This window comes from Symphalangus syndactylus, chromosome 2 (assembly GCF_028878055.3).
Source record: "Symphalangus syndactylus isolate Jambi chromosome 2, NHGRI_mSymSyn1-v2.1_pri, whole genome shotgun sequence".
Lineage (NCBI taxonomy): Eukaryota > Metazoa > Chordata > Mammalia > Primates > Hylobatidae > Symphalangus > Symphalangus syndactylus.
In genome coordinates, this window is record NC_072424.2 from 105,308,951 (window position 1) to 105,325,175 (window position 16,225).

The 16,225-nt window shown below is 38.9% G+C and overlaps 2 protein-coding genes across 3 annotated transcripts in view; one reads left to right on the forward strand and one right to left on the reverse strand.

The window, feature by feature from the left end:
* Window positions 1–4,243, reverse strand: part of MTCL3 (MTCL family member 3) — a 47,164-nt gene extending 42,921 nt beyond the window's left edge. Inside the window, exons 1-2 of one of the 2 annotated variants that reach the window (XM_055263426.2) lie at window positions 3,487–4,243; window positions 388–1,579 (exon numbers count right to left, since the gene is read on the reverse strand). In XM_055263426.2, coding sequence (XP_055119401.2) covers window positions 388–1,488 — 1,101 coding nt within the window. In that variant the 5' untranslated portion in view covers window positions 1,489–1,579; window positions 3,487–4,243. Of the gene's footprint in view, window positions 1–387; window positions 1,580–3,486 lie in introns of those variants that run through there. The other variant, XM_063621261.1, reaches the window with a different exon arrangement.
* C2H6orf58 (chromosome 2 C6orf58 homolog) overlaps window positions 1–16,225 on the forward strand; it is a 259,668-nt gene that overhangs the window by 183,071 nt on the left and 60,372 nt on the right. The window lies entirely within an intron of this gene.

Consider the following 16,225-nt stretch of genomic DNA (forward strand, 5'->3'; position numbering starts at 1 on the left):
CAATTCCAAATTCTCAGCTTTAATTGCCCTCTCTCCACGAGACAGGAGTGACAAGGAGCTGAGTATAGAAGAGGAAACTGGGGAAAAAAGGCCCACTTTAGGCCCTCTCTCATTCTCTTACTCTACCTCTCTCCAGGAAGAAGTGTGACAAACCATTATAATTAGAGAAACGGAGGCCCAGATTTGAATTTAAATGAAAACCTCGCGTTACTGAGAGCAGATTCAAATTCAGACAAGGCCTAGGAAACCCCCTCCCTCCTTTCTTGTTCTCCTCCCTCTTCAAGGCTCCCTAACAGGTTAGCAGCCTCTCATCCCCGCCGGGAAACGCCCTAATCCTCCCAGGCCCACTCTTCCCATCCCCCAGCAGGGTCCTCCCACCCTCCTCACCTTGAGAGTCTCGTTTTCCTCTCGCAGCTTCTCCATCTCCTCCTGCATTTCTTCCTGCTCTTGGAGCTGCTGCGGGTGCGGCTGCGACGAAGGGGGCGCTGCCGCCTGCATGCCCCCGCCGCTCGCGCTGCCCTCTGCGCTCTGCTGGGGGCCCTCCGCCGCCGCCGCCATTGGGGAGGCGGAGGGGACGGCCAGGGTCTCGCAAATGGCAGGGGGGCCAGAGACCGGGGAGCTGCGGCTACTGCTGCCGCCGCCGTTCTTAGTGTGCATCTGAGCCGCGGCCGCCGCCGCTGCCGCCCGCTCCTTCTTGAGATGGAACTGGATGAGCTCAGACTGCAGACATCCTTCCTTCCAGTAGCTCCCTCCACCACCGCTGCCGCCCCCCGCAACGCCGCTTCCGGAGTTTCTGCTGCCGGGTCCTGGGGTTTTGCCCGCAGAAGAGGAGGATGGAGAAGGGGAGGCCCCCTCCCCGCCGCTGCCGCCCCTCTGCTGAGCGCGTACGCCTTTCCCTCGCCAGCCCCTGGGCGGCGGCGGCTGCGGAGCGCCCCCCTCCCTTTCCCCGGAGCCGCCGCCGGCTCCTCCTCCTTCCCCGCCCCCTCCTCCCCCTTCTCCGAGTGGAGGAGGTTCCCCGAGTTTCGAGGGCACGGACTCTAGCTCCCGAGGCGGCTCCTCGGGCGGTCCGGGCCTCCTGCCGCCCAAAGCGGCCAGGGTCGCGGCGGGGGCCGCTTCAGCACCAGCCACGGGCTGGACAGCTCCCGGAGCGGCCCCTTTGGGCGCCAGGGGCGTCGCCTTCTCGGCCCCACCTCCGCCTCCTCGGACGCTGGCGGGCGGCCCCGTGCGGCTCCCGGTCTTGTTACCCTGCTGTTGCTGCTGCTGCAGCTGCTGCTGCCGAACAGAATTGAGTTTAGTGCCGGCCCCCACTGGGGACCGGGTGGCCGGGATTGTCTGTCGCAGCGAACTGTCCCTCGGTCTAGCGGGTGACTGAGCTCGCTGCTGCTTTCTGCTGCTGCCCTCCGGGTGCAGACGAGCCTCAGTGGCTGCAGCGGCGGGAGAAGCTGCTGCTGTGGCAGGGGCAGCGCCCCCGGTTGGTGGCTGACTCATGGCTAAGAAGAACCTACCAGATGCGATTTGGAAGAGCCCATTACTAGATCATCCTCTTCCGTCTTCACCGCCGCCAACCTTCCTTCCTAAGCTGGGACAGAAACAAAAGGAGAGAAGAACACAGCATGTCTGCGTTTTTGCAGAGCAAAGGGTGATATTATTCTACAAGAGACGTCCTCAAAAAATGACGAGATTTGGAAGACGCTTAATAGAAGCTTTGACTTTAGGAATAGGATGCACGGCTGTCTTTAGGAATAGGATGGAGGGCTGTGAATTCTCATTTTGCCCAGGGTGGCGCTGTCTCCATCTCACCCCACCTCAGCAAAATGACGGATCTGAAAGCAACTGAACCTTACATTCTCATGGTAGCAGCCTTTGGAAAGGGTGAGATACAGAGTCAGACAGGAATTGATGGGAAGGGAGATATAGAAAGAAAAGAGGATAAAGTGGAAAAGAAGCTTCAGAAAGAAAAGATGTCCATATATTAGAGTTGTCAACTCTCTGCTTTTACAACTTTGGCTTTTCTCACCATCAAATCCATATGTAAAGCCTAGTTTAGTGGAGAAAGTTTTTATTTAATTAGTATTCCCAAGTTCAATTGGAGGAAAAGGGTTATGATGTAGGGCTCCTAGAGAAAATTTTCTATTGATAAATGACACTTCCCCCAGGCAGCTCCGACCCTTAATGTTGTTTTTGGGAAAATGCACCCAACTTCCTTTATAATAGAACTAAAAGAAAATATAAATAATGAATGCCTTTAAATCAATCTCAGTTTCAAGAAAATAATAGCATTAAGAATTGCCTATATGGGTTAGTTATTAGCAACCCCAAAACGTATTTTTTCCCTTTTGGGAAATAATTTATAAAATACATTTGGAAAAGTTGTGGTCAGTTCTGCAGTTTCCTAAGTTTCTGGTGATGAATTTTCCTATGCTTACCCAATTTTGTAGTCTTAGGAATCACTTTAGTTTGAAGTGTAATTGCTAGATAGAAAATATTTTCATTCTTAGCCATCTTCTTACATCTCATATCATAAGCAAAAGTTGTACTTTTTAAAGTGCCCATTTTCTCCTATGTAGCAATTCTGAGACAGAACCCAGAAGGCTGGTGCATCTTCCCTCATGGTGGTAAGATCAATTTCCAGTATGTATATTTCCAAGATAAATCCGTCACTAGCTTCTTTAATCTGAAAAATAGCAAGCTACTGCCTCATGGGTTCCTCTCCCTAGGGATCCAGGCAGCTAGTCAATTAGTTGCCTTTTCCTTAAAATTATTTCTGTCTAAAGCACTGAAAGGGGCATGACTAGGCATAAATTTCTGCTTTAAAAATATTCGTCCTATACAGAGAGGAGATTACTTTACTGCCAGTTATTTTACTTGCATTATTCTTGTTAACATCTATTGTTAGCATCACAACTTAGCATGCAGTAATTCCTCATTTTATAAAGAAATATTACCGAAGGTTTCCTAATCCACCTCCCTTTCTGTTTCTGGCACCTCCTTCCAACTCACTTTGAAATATAAAGGTGAACAAAGAAGACAACAGGGGAAAACTGCCCACCAACTCGTTTTCTACATCTTCTCTCCCAGCCACGATACTACTAGAATATCTGGCCTAGTTTATCATCATGGGTGGCACTAACATGGGCTATCTAACTAACTTATATTGCCAATGCAAACTTATTTTTATTTTTAATCAGGCAGAATAATTCCAGAGCTGAGAAGCCAATGTTTAAACTCAGCCCCCAGACAGCATTAACCCAGGCGAAAGCTTGTGTTCCAGTAACTGGGCTCCATAATCAAAGGTATCCGGCTGCTGTCACGTGGTTCCCACAAAGTGACAAGATGCTGCATCTCTTCAAGGCTTTCCCGGTGAAAATTATCACCCAACCAACCCCGGCACGGCTTAGACCAACACTTTTAATCTCAAGTTTTATCCACCTGCTAACCCACCCCATCATTCATCCCCAACCCTTTAGAAATCCAGAACTTGCTCACTTCTCAGCAGAGGCGAGGTTTCCAAGTAGTTGAACAAATCAACAGCACTTTCCTTCTGATATTCCCGGGATCTCAGGGTTTATTATTGTGCCTTTCTGCGCCGAGGAAAGTTCAACTTCGTATTATTGTATGCGACTTTCCGGCTGAGCATGACTTTGGGTTCGCTCGCCGCAGTTCCACACCCACTCGATTTCTCCAAACAATGGCGGTAACGTCAAGATTCAGCTGCCCCCAGAGCCGGTGACTTCCCGACGGTCCGCGGCTGGGCTGGAGCTGCAGCTCTCAGCAGGCTAACACGCGAGGTACCAAGCTGGGGCACACGCTTCCCAGGAAGTGCAGAGATATTCATGAGCTGACCTCACCGAACTGGGCAGGAGAGAGGGCGGGATTGCAAGGGACGATAGGGTAGAAATAACCAAAGAGAGGTTACTTTCAAGAGGAAAGAGAAGAAGGCGGGGAGGGGGACGGGGAACGGGGGTGGGGAGTGGCGGGATAAAGAGACAAAAAGGCCAGAGCCACGCCCGAGATGGAAGATTGACAGCAGCGCTCAAACTCCTTGCTCTATTCTCTTATCCCGTACTTGGCAGAGGATTCCAAAACCGCTCGAACACGGATGCACTGGTTTCCTGCAAAGCTTTGTCCTGGGTTCGGTCAATCTCCATCAATTATTTACTTGAGCTTCTTTTCCAAGGAGGCGGACTCGAACAGCCTTCCGGGCGTGACTAACATCTCCTGATGCAGCTGGCGGGCGGCTGCCGGGAGTTCTCTTTGTTCACTCACTTTAATTCTCAGTCGAGCTCTCCACGCGGTGCTCCCTCCCCACCCCCAGCCCGGGCGGAGTCATCAGATGTCGTTTCCACGAATAGATAATGGTTGCCATGATGGGACCCACCGTCCCACAGACAAAGGGTTCTTGCGAAGCGACGACTAATTTAGTGCAAACCGAAATAAATATCGGCCCACAGAGATCCTTTACAGAACGGTTTGCCCTCAGTACATTTTCCTGTTTTCTATTGAGTGCCGGTTTCTACCGTGAAAATAAGGAGTAATTGCTGGGATCCATAATCTTTATAGTAGTGCATGCGAACAATAACAGAAACCAGGAAGAATATATTATATCAGCCTAAAAGGGAATTCATTTAAAAAGAAGAGTTTAGAATATACATGTCTTTACAATTTACACTAACCCATACTGTTTCACAGTAATAATATTTTTAAAAATTAAGTGGAATTTTCTCTTTTTCTTTTCAGTCTCTTCTTTGAGTGGGGGGCGGGGGTCATGGGAGCCTCCCTTCTACCTCTAAGAATTCCTTTGTGAGCTTGAATATGAGAATAAAAGTAAGCATTGCTTTTGAAAGGGCATTTTAAAATTTAATTTGTCTTCCATTTATATGGTGATTTTGTAAGTAAAAGGAAGAAGATATCTTGAAATAATAGTAACTTTTTGTGCTAACATGAATTTTAGCTTAAGAGATTCAATTTTCTAAGTGCTGATCTTGCATTAAAAGTGAAATAAAAACAACTTAGGAGTAGTTTGCATAAAAGCAATTATTACAGCAAAATAAAAACATGCTCAAGCTCTGGTGATTCTTATCTTTAGAGACATATAAAACAAATATGATACCACGATAAAATCATTCATGTTCCAAAATAGGTATTAAAAGCCAATTTTGAGCCTGGCACTGTCCAAGGTGCTGGGATGCAAAGCTGAATCAAGAAATTGTCCCTGTACTAGGGACACTCAAGCATACTGGTGAAAACTGAGATAATTTCCTTATTTTCTTTCAAATGCCTTTGGGAAGAGGAAAAGTGACATCTGTGACATTTATAATAAAAAGCTCACACCTCGACTAGCATACCAAAAATAAAGGAAAAAAAAAAAAGCAAGTGAAAATGTAATCACAAGTTAGTTTGAATTTATATTAGGCAATTTCTTATTATGTAACCAAACTTGAGATGTAATATCCTTAAGAAATATCAAGATGCACATGTCTCATCCAAGCAAAATGGATAGATACAAATATTTTTCAGCTCAATCTTTACCAATGAAATATTGATACTGTAAACATAGTCTAAAGACACAAAATATGCATAGTCCTGCTTCTCTAAGAATTTTTACTCTGCTCAGGCATCTATGTTTTGATTTTTTTTCCTAAAGCGGTATCATTTATTTCAGTGCAAATAGTAACTTTAAAAAGTAAAATAAAAATTAAGAATGGATTATTATGTATCCTTAAACCAATGTGTCTAAATGTTTCATTTTATAAGTTAGTATTATGCAATTTCAAGGTTGAAAACTGTAATAATACAGAATAAGTATAAGCAATATTTAACATGCTTGTTTACCCATAAGTATGCCATAAGAAAAATAACTTCTGAACTGGAGATTTTCCTGATTTATTCCTTTATTTGCTGGTTAAAATTATATTGCTTCAACTAAGCAAAACTTAAAGATGATTATTCAAAGACTTTTTCCAAGATTTAGAAAGATTTCAGTATTATTTTTACTGTGTTTCAGAAGCAGACAGGCCAATCAGCCTTCTAATGTTTGCTTATAATAATGAGTTATCCACTTCATGGCACAGCAAAATGTGAATCTTCGATCAAGGGAAGAAGGCTAAAGTCTCAACTTGGAAACCCTTAAGAAATACGTAGTTTAAAATTTCCAACCTCCTATTCTCACGACTTTACATCACAATATTTTTTTTTTTTTTTTCCCCGAGACGGAGTCTCGCTCTGTTGCCCAGGCTGCAGTGCAGTGGCGTGATCTCGGCTCACTGCAAGCTCCGCCTCCGGGGTTCACGCCATTCTCCTGCCTCAGCTTCCCGAGTAGCTGGGACTACAGGTGCCCGCCACCACGCCCGGCTAATTTTTAGTATTTTTAGTAGAGACGGGGTTTCACCATGTTAGCCAGGAAGGTCGCGATCTCCTGATCTCATGATCCGCCCGCCTCGGCCTCCCAAAGTGCTGGGATTACAGGCTTGAGCCACCGCGCCCAGCCTACATCACAATATCTTAATTTATATAGCTTTATATTTTGCAAGGCCCTTTCATTTTGTTTGCTCAAAACAAAGTGTGTGAAGTAGACACTATCTTCTCCATTAAACATGGAATAACTGAGTTTCGGAGATGTTAAGTGACTTCTAGTTAAATTTCAGAATCACAACTTAAACTTGGTTCCTCTTCTTCATCAGTTGTGCTTATTATATTGGCCTTAAGTGCCTCACCTCTTTTTCATACCATGATGTAAAACTCTGCATCTCAAAGCCAGATTTTGCACCTGTATCCTAGTTCAATCTTTTCACCAATGCATAGAATATCTACATTTGGAGATAACAGTGTCACCTCAAACTCATGTAATTTTTTTCTTTTTTCCAACTCTTATCTATTTCTATTTATCTTTTAGTAAAGAAAAGCACTATATTCTGTATCTATTTTTCTTTTAGTTAAACTATCATTTGATATACTTTCCCACTAAACATGGGCTTCTTCATTGCTTTGTCTTTTCCCTTCACTTCTATAATCATATTTTCTTTCAAAATATCTTATAGTCATCATTTCTTCTTTATCTCCCTTGCAATCAACTGCCAAAATGCAGATCCTCATAATTCTAGTTTAGACTGTTACAAATGCTTCCTCTGTGAATGATAGATTTTTTTCTCTCAGATCTGCACTGCTTAATGCTTCCTGTTTACACCTTTATTAAACAACACTTTCCTCATGTCATTCTGTTTACAGTCATATCTACATTGTTACATCGCATCCAGACTCTTCTTCCTAGACCGCAAGTAAGTGTACTGTCCCCATTCTATAAGATGTACTCTCTAATACATCACTCTGTCCTCGTCAGACTGTCTCTTTTTCTCATTAACATGCAGGCTTATTCTGCTTCTGTACCTTTCCTCTTTCCAGTCCCCATACTTGGTATTTCTCTCTTCCTTTCTAGCCCGAAATCTGCTCATATTTTCAGGTTTAGCTTAAGTTTCAAATCTTTCTGTCTCATGAACTTAGGCAAGTTATTTAAACTTTCAGAGCCCCAGTTTTTTTCACTTACTTCTTCACTTGTTTATTCATACATGTATGATATATTGTTGACTTTTTGTCATTAATAATACCTAGTTTATGTGATTATTATTATGAAATGGCAAAGTTAATTTTTATCACAGTGCATGGAACACAGTAATCATAAATAATGGTAAATGATGATTACTATATGCTTGGCATTGTAGGCTATCTGTATGAATTAACTATTATTGTTGTTATTATTATCATTAATTTAACCAAATTCTACCGTTCCTGAATTTCTACAAAACTATTTCACACTATTTAAAAATACTTGGTTAGTCTTGGCTTATGTTATAATTTTTCATCCAGAGAGTAAATATTTTAAGATAATATTTCTGTTTTTCTCATTATCTCCAGCAGGGAATTGGATACATAGAAGCTAGTCAATACAAATTGATTAGTAGAGTCATAACTGAGAAAAGCTGATGTGTTTGGGTTCATCTTGTTTTTGGAGAGTAACTTAGCTTGGAGATGTGCCATTGTCCTGACCTTTATTGACATATGTATGCAGTCACATGCTGTATTTGTTCTCTGGATGACACTTTAGATAATCATTAATGAATCATAGAGTCCTCGAGGTGTAAACGTCATGATTCATCTTTTTATCTCTAGGCAGCGTGACCAAACTGTATTATACATTGGGATTAGCCTAATTTCAGCCATCTCAATAAAGGCTATTCTACAATCTCTCTGAGTACATGTACACATGTTATAACTTAGCTTTATAAGCAATAACTTACAGTTTAATTCATATATTGGAAGAAGGATGTTTTGTGAATGACAGAAATTGCTATTTTATCATGGCTGCCTTAGTTACTTATGCCTTTACTGTTGTGTATATTTGCAGTTAGGCTTTGAATAGACTTCTATTCAAGACTATTGAGTAGTCTTGAATAACTTTACATCTGTATGTAGTCTTAGTAATTCAACCCAATGTCTAGCCACTCATTATAGCCAACATATTGTTGGATTCCTGATTTCAATCTAAACCCATTCTCATTCTAGTCTTAATCTTAGTGAAAACTTTTAACAACTCTGGTACTTATTATATAAATGCATTATACATATTTAGAATCACCATTAAACTTCCCCTAATATCTCTACTTTAATAACTCAGAGTCATTAAATTGTCTCTATCTGCATTTTAATAATCCTTTATCTTACCTATTGTGGATCATCTTGCTAGTTTCAGAATTCATCACTAACTATTATGCCTTAAAATGAGCACAGTAGACCAAATTTCATTATGCCAGACCAACAAGGATGGCATCCTAAGTTACCAACTTTACATTTCTAGCTCCTTTCTTCCCCTATGCTGTCAGAAAAAAAGTCAAATAGTCCTCTGCATAGACATAATCTAAGGAAGATCCTAGTAACTACAAATGGATCTGACAGATATTTATATTATTATATACTGAGTATCTGTTAAGCAAACATCAAATGTAAGGTCTTGATATTCAGTTGATCCAGTTATGAAAATGTAAGCAAACTGCCACTTATATGTTACACTTCAATATCTTGCTTTTCTTGTTATTGTTCTTAGATATCAGTAGGATTGAAATTCAACTTGTAGTCACTAAAGTTTTGGATATTGTAATATGCTATGCAAAATCAGAGTACTTTCTTCTGACAGGATGCTAGGTTGCTTTGACTTGATTCATTCTTCACCCAGTGATATTTGTTATACATGAGTAATTTTTAGGGTCCTCCAAGGAAATACATAGCACATTCAATGTAAAATAATTTGAAAAAGGTTTATTTACAAAGGGACTACTTACAAGATGTGGATCAGATGTCGGAGAAACCACAATGGAGAGTTCAGTAAACTGGAGTTAAGTACCAGGATGGTGCTATCACCACACTTACGCAGAAAAGAGGATACTATTGACAATGGGATTAAAAAGATGAGAGAATAGAGTGGTCACTGTACCCAGAAAAAGATGTGCAGAGCGTGCTACTTTGAGAAGAGTGATTTCCTATTGGATGACATAGCTAGCCCAAGATTATCTTGCTGTGAGGGATTCAGTGTTACAATTATCATTACTGCAATTCTCATCCCTGTCTCTGGTGTCCTGCTGGTGCTGTCCATTGCTTGGTCCCTTGAAGTCCAGAAGGCTATAGAACCATCTGATGTGGCCCATAAAGGCCACCTCCTGGTTTGAGATTAGATCTGAAGATGTGAAATGTAAAATATTCAGCACAATAAGCAACAATATGATCAATAACGCAAAGTCTTTAAATTTACAATGTCCCTCACAAACTCTTTTTTTTTTGAGACAGAGTCTTGCCCTGTCGCCCAGGCTGGAGTGCAGTGGCACTATCTCAGCTCACTGCAAGCTCCGCCCCCCGGGTTCACACCATTCTCCTGCCTCAGCCTCCCGAGTAGCTGGGACTATAGGCGCCTGCCACCATGCCCGGCTAATTTTTTTTTTTTTGTATTTTTAGTAGAGACAGGGTTTCACTGTGTTAGCCAGGATGGTCTCGATCTCCTGACCTTGTGATCTGCCCACCTCAGCCTCCCAAAGTACTGAGATTACAGGCGTGAGCCACTGCGCCTGGCCTTCAGACTCATTTTTATATATGGTGGTGATCTAAAAATTTCAGTAAAAGCATGCATGTTGAGTTATTTCTTATAATTCTAGTAATGAATTTTCTCTGTGCGTATTTTCATTGGAACTGCACATTAATCAATTGGAGAATTACAATTTTATGGTATTAAATTTACGTATATATCCACATGATATGTCTTTTTATTTAATTAGGTTGCCTTTCTAAATATCAATGTTTTTTGTCAAAGATCTGGCATACCCTTTGCTAGATTTGTTCCTAGGTGTTTGATATTTTTACGCTGTTGTCAAAGGTGTCTTTTAAAGCACATTTGCTAATTATTTCTTGTTAGCATATAGAATCACAATGGACTTCTTTGCAATGATCTTATGTCCACTAACCTTGCTTTATTCTTTGATCATTTCTGATAATTTTTTTGAAGATTAGTTTTTAAGTAGATAATTATATCATGTGAAAATAATGACATCTATTTCCTCCTTTCCAAATTTTTTGTCTTAAATATATGTTTCTTGTTTTATGGTACTGGCTAGGATCTGTGGTACCATATATATAGAAATAGTGACAAATGGCTGTATTAGTCTGTTCTCATGCTGCTAATAAAGACATACCTGAGACTGGGTAATTTATAAAGGAAAGAGAAGTTCAATAGACTCACAGTTCCACATGGGCTGAGGAGGCCTCACAATCATGGTGGAAGGCGAAGGAGGAGCAAAGGCATGACCTACATGGCAGCAGGCAAGAGAAGTGCTGAGCAAAAGGGGGGGAAGCCCGTTATAAAACCATCAGATCTCATGAGAACTCACTCACTATCATGAGGACAGCATGAGGCTAACCACCCCCATGATTTAATTACTTCCCACCGGGTCCCTCCCATGACATGTGGGGATTATGGGAACTACAATTCAAGATGAAATTTGGGTGGGAATACAGCCAAACCATATCACTGGCTATTACTAAATTAAGAATACATGAGAACTTTCTTATCGTAATACAGTATATCCACTAAAAGTATCCAGAGTAAGCAGCATACTTTATGATTGATTAGAAACATTCAGTTAAAAATTAGAATGAAGACATGCTCTCACTACTTTTATTCAATATTGTGCTGAAGGTTCTATAGGGAAACAAAGAGAATAAAAGTTTAAGGATTAAAATGGAAGCAAAATTGGTTTTTATTTTAGATGCTATATTGGTGTGATTAACTATCAAAAATCTTAAGGATCTGCAGATAAGTTATGGATGCTGGAGTTAGAAAATATTGTTATATAATAAAAAATCAACTTATAAGTCATGCCAACACACAAGCAACAAACAAAAATATGGTTTTAAAAGTCTCTAAGATGCCTAGTTGAGTTCTGACCAGAAATTAGCAGATGGGAAGACAGACCACTGGATATGTTTGACAAGACACCATGCCACTGTGCAATACCCTCTGGAAAGTCTGACTCAATTGGAGCAAGTTATGAGTAAAATTTGCACCAACTTGTTACTGAGGAAGCTGAGACTTCATTAAAGATCCAAAGGACTCCCCCAAATTCTCACCATTTATGTAGTTATTACGGTAAGAAAGGAAACCAGATTGGATGCTCTCAGGTAACAGAACTAAATTATGGGGTCAGATTTGAGTTATAAATTCATATTTGGAGAACTGGAGCTCATACAACCTCTACAAGTGGAATTCCTGATAAGCATAGGCCCAAGGAGTGGACACTGCTAATAAGAAGAGTCCTGAGTGGAGACTTTCAGAATGGGGGGCCTGGGACTCAGCCAGACAGCTGGGACCACTTAGACACACACTTCTAGCTTTCCCCATCTCTCTTACCCACATAGAGCAGGGATAGAAAAAAAACATTCAATATAATGTTTTAACTTTAAACCTGTTCAGTGAAAATACCACATGCTGATTTGTTTTGGTCATGGTGCTGTGTGTGTGTGTGTGTGTGTGTATACATATATATATAATTATCCCTGGGACTGCCTAACTCTGAAAATCTAGAGGTAAAAAATATCCTAATGTATAAAATATGTTTATATATTAGCATATTATATATTAATATATTAGGATATTCTGTCACATATTACTTATATTAATATGTGAATATATAATTAAATATTAGTTATATTAATATGTTGTATTAATACATATATTGATACATATTATGTGTTAATATAACTAATAATATATTAATATATTAGATATGAATATGTATGTATTATTTATTATATATTAATTTATTGTATATTAAAGAAATATATATTTTCTATTACTATATAGCTAACAAATTAATATATACATATATAATATGTTTATATACTAGTATATAACAAATATATTAATATGCATTATGATATTTTTTACCTGTAGATTTCCAGAGTTAGCCAGTCTAGGGAAAATTTTATAGCTCAACAATGTTAAGGTTTTGATTCTCATCTCCTAATATTTTCTTGGCTTTACATCTTGAGGTAGTGGACTGTTGTCCTGGCTTGAAGTATCACATCCTCATAGTACAAAATCTAAAAGGAAAGGAAGTGAGTTGAGGGTTCTTCAGCGGGTAGATTAGTCTATTATAAACTTATAATGTTAGTGGTACCAAGACACCTTCAGTGTAGTTATGAGACATCTCAACTAAATGCTTTTAAACAAGGGATTATACTACAACTCTGTATTTCCACACATTGGGTTTGGAGTACAAAATGGGGCAAAGTTCAATTGTTCTGCATTATAGTTGGCAGAGGAGGGAGGTTAAACATCCTTGGGTGGTAGAAAATCTTAGAGAAATAGAAATCAGTAAGGCTGGGCATTCTGTGGTGTATTAGTTCATTTTCTGTTGCTCATTATGTAATACCTAATACTGGATAATTTATAAAGAAAAGGAATTTATTTCTTATAGTTATGAAAGCTGAGAAGCCTAAGGTTGAGTGAGTGCATCTGGTTGAGGGCCTTCTTGCTGGTAGGGACCCTCTGCAGAGTCCCAAGGATGCACAAGACATCACATGGTGAGGGAGCTGAGCTTGCTAGTTCAGGTCTCTCTTTTCTCATAAGGCCACTAGTCCCATTCCCATGATAACCCATGAATCCATTAATCTATGAATGGATTAATTCATTCTTCAGGGCAGAATCCTTATGACTCAATCACTTCTGATGACTCAATCACTTCTGATGACTCAATCACCTTTAAAGCTCCCACGTCTCGGGCCGGGCGTGATGGCTCATGCCTGTAATCCCAGCACTTCGGGAGGCCGAGGCAGGTGGATCACCTGAGGGCAGGAGTTCAAGACCAGCCTGACCAACATGGTGAAACCCCGCCTCTACAAAAAATACAAAAAATTAGCTAGGCTTGGTGGTGGGTGCCTGTAATCCCAGATATTCGGGAGGCTGAGGCAGGAGAATCGCTTGAACCAGCGAGACGGAGGTTGCAGTGAGCCGAAATCACGCCATTGTACTCCAGGTTGGGCAACGAGGGAAACTCCGTCTCAAAAAAAAAAAAAAAAAAAAGGAAGTCCCACGTCTCAATACTGCTACATTGGGGATTAAGCTTCAACATGAATTTTGGAGGGGACAAAAATTCAAACCATAGCAAAAGATCATATAACCGACTGAAAAGGAGCCTCGTACAATAGGGGTGTCTACTATGGATTCTTTATTTTATTTACATAAGTGATGCCTACATATTTTACTGTGAAACATTTTTAAAATAGAGAAGTATAGACTAAAAACTGAAAGTCTACTTTCACATCTCTTTTGTTTCATTATTCAACACAGAATTGATCACTGTTGAGAGTTTAGTTCGTGCACTTGCTGGCCTTTCCTATGAATTTGTATTCGAAATAAATGAATTAAATATAAAATGTGAACATACCACTTGTATAGTCCTGCAATATACTTTATTTTAACTTAACAATATGAGTTGGAGATCTTCTCTTATGAGTCATATGAATTTGCCTTATTCTCTAGTTGCTGCTTAGTACACCATACTAGAAATATTCCAATATATTTAAGACATTTATATTGTTAATGACTTTTTATTGTAGGTAAAAATATAAAAAGCCCACTTTGTACATATGCCCTTGTGCACCTCTGTTTTTCTGTAGAGTAGACATTCAGAAATGAATTACGGATTGAAATATATGCTCCTTTAATATTTTAAGAATTTGCCCTTTTACTTTCTAGAACATCATTATTAATGCATTTTCCTACTAAGAGTGCATGACAGGACTTGTTTTTCCTCTTTTTGTCAAAACTAGGTATCTTTTAAATAGTTTACAATATATTTGATTAAAAACTATATGTAGGGGGTGTGAAGCAAGGGGAGGGAGAGCATTAGTAAAAATATCTAATGCATGCAGGGCTTAAAACCTAGATGACGAGTTGATAGGTGCAGCAAACCACCATGGCACATGTATACCAGTGTAACAAACCTGCACATTCTGCACATGTATCCCAGAACTTAAGGTTGAGAAAAAGTAAAAAAGAAAACTATATATAATTTTTATTCGATGTATGTTTTCCTGATTATTGGTGATATTGGGCATCTTTTTATATCTCATTTGTATTTGAATTGCTCTTCATCTCCTTTACTTATTTTTCAATTGGAGTCAAGCTTTCTTTTTAATATTTAGGATTTTTAAAAATATTCTAGATAATATACCTTTCTATAGTTTACTCATAATTTTTTCTCCAGACTGTCCTTTGCTCTTTGACTTTATAGTGTTTTGGACAAAATTTTAAATTCGTATGCAGGCACTTTTCAAATCATTATATTTATAGTGCTTAGATTTGCATCTAGCTTAGAAAGGTCTTCTCAACGAAAAAAAGAGCTTAATTTTATAAATGAGTAGATATTGTTATTATCTCCATTTTATACATATCAAAATTTAGGTTAAGTGAGATTAAGTAATTTTTTCAAGGTGACACAGCCAATTAGTGTGAGGATCAAATTTGAACACAGGCACTCCGGCTCCAGAATACATACTCTTAACTGTATACTAATTATTTAATATGCTAAATTCCAATATTAATATGAGTCTTTTTCATACTATCTAGTCTGTTGATTAATCTATTATTATGCTAATATATGGTATGCTAATTACCATGAATTCATACACCATGTTGGTATTGCCTCTTATTTATTTAAATCTTTTCTTGTTTATTTTCATTTTATCTCTCAAATGAACTTTAAAGTTGGTATGTCAAGTTTCATGAAAATCTTGCTGTGATTAACTGACTTTATACATTTGTTTAGGAAAATCAATGTCCTTAAAATATTAGAGTATTTTTGCATAATCTATACATTGATTTAGGCTTTTAAAAAATGGTCCTTAATAATGTTTCAGGTTTCTTTGTTATAGTGTTGCACTTTTCTTCTACTTTTATATCCAGGTATTCCAGAATATTTGTTTCAATTATAAGCAAACTATTTTTCAGCTTTATTTTCCAATTATTTGTTGCCATGTATGGAAACTAAAACTAGTTGATTTTTGTCTCTATCACAAAGCTGAATGCTTTTATAAATTTTAATTCTAATTGTTATTTCATGTATTATATTAAATTTCTTTTACAAATAAAGAATATTAAAAGCATTTTATGCTTCCTTTAGAAATGAAGAATATAAAAGGGTTACAGAAATGAATAAACAGAGGAAGAAGGCAAAGAGAACTATAATGTTCACTGAATCTACCCATCAAAGTAACTAACTACATTTTATGTATTTTCAGCTATTTGATCTATATTTGAAGCAATTTCCTTCACTTCAATGTTTTTTCTCTTTGCTGTCTTTTTTTGGCTTTTTCTTTTCCTTTTACATAAAAAGTACAATAAAAATGGTATGTCAATTTACATTATGATAATCTCAAATATTGCTTAAGAAACTCAAGTGTGGCTGACAAATGGAAAACATCAGCATTGTACAATAATTTCTTTCATCATGTTTTGCCAATCTTGGCATCTTTAAAAACAAAAACTTCATACTATGAATGTCAATGATGGCCTGAGACAATCTAAAGGATAGTTTGTTTGAAATACACACACACAGTTCCTAAAGTGTGAGAAACAAAATCAGTAAAGTAACAAACTGCTGTCTGCCATTTTAGATAAATGACCCATTTT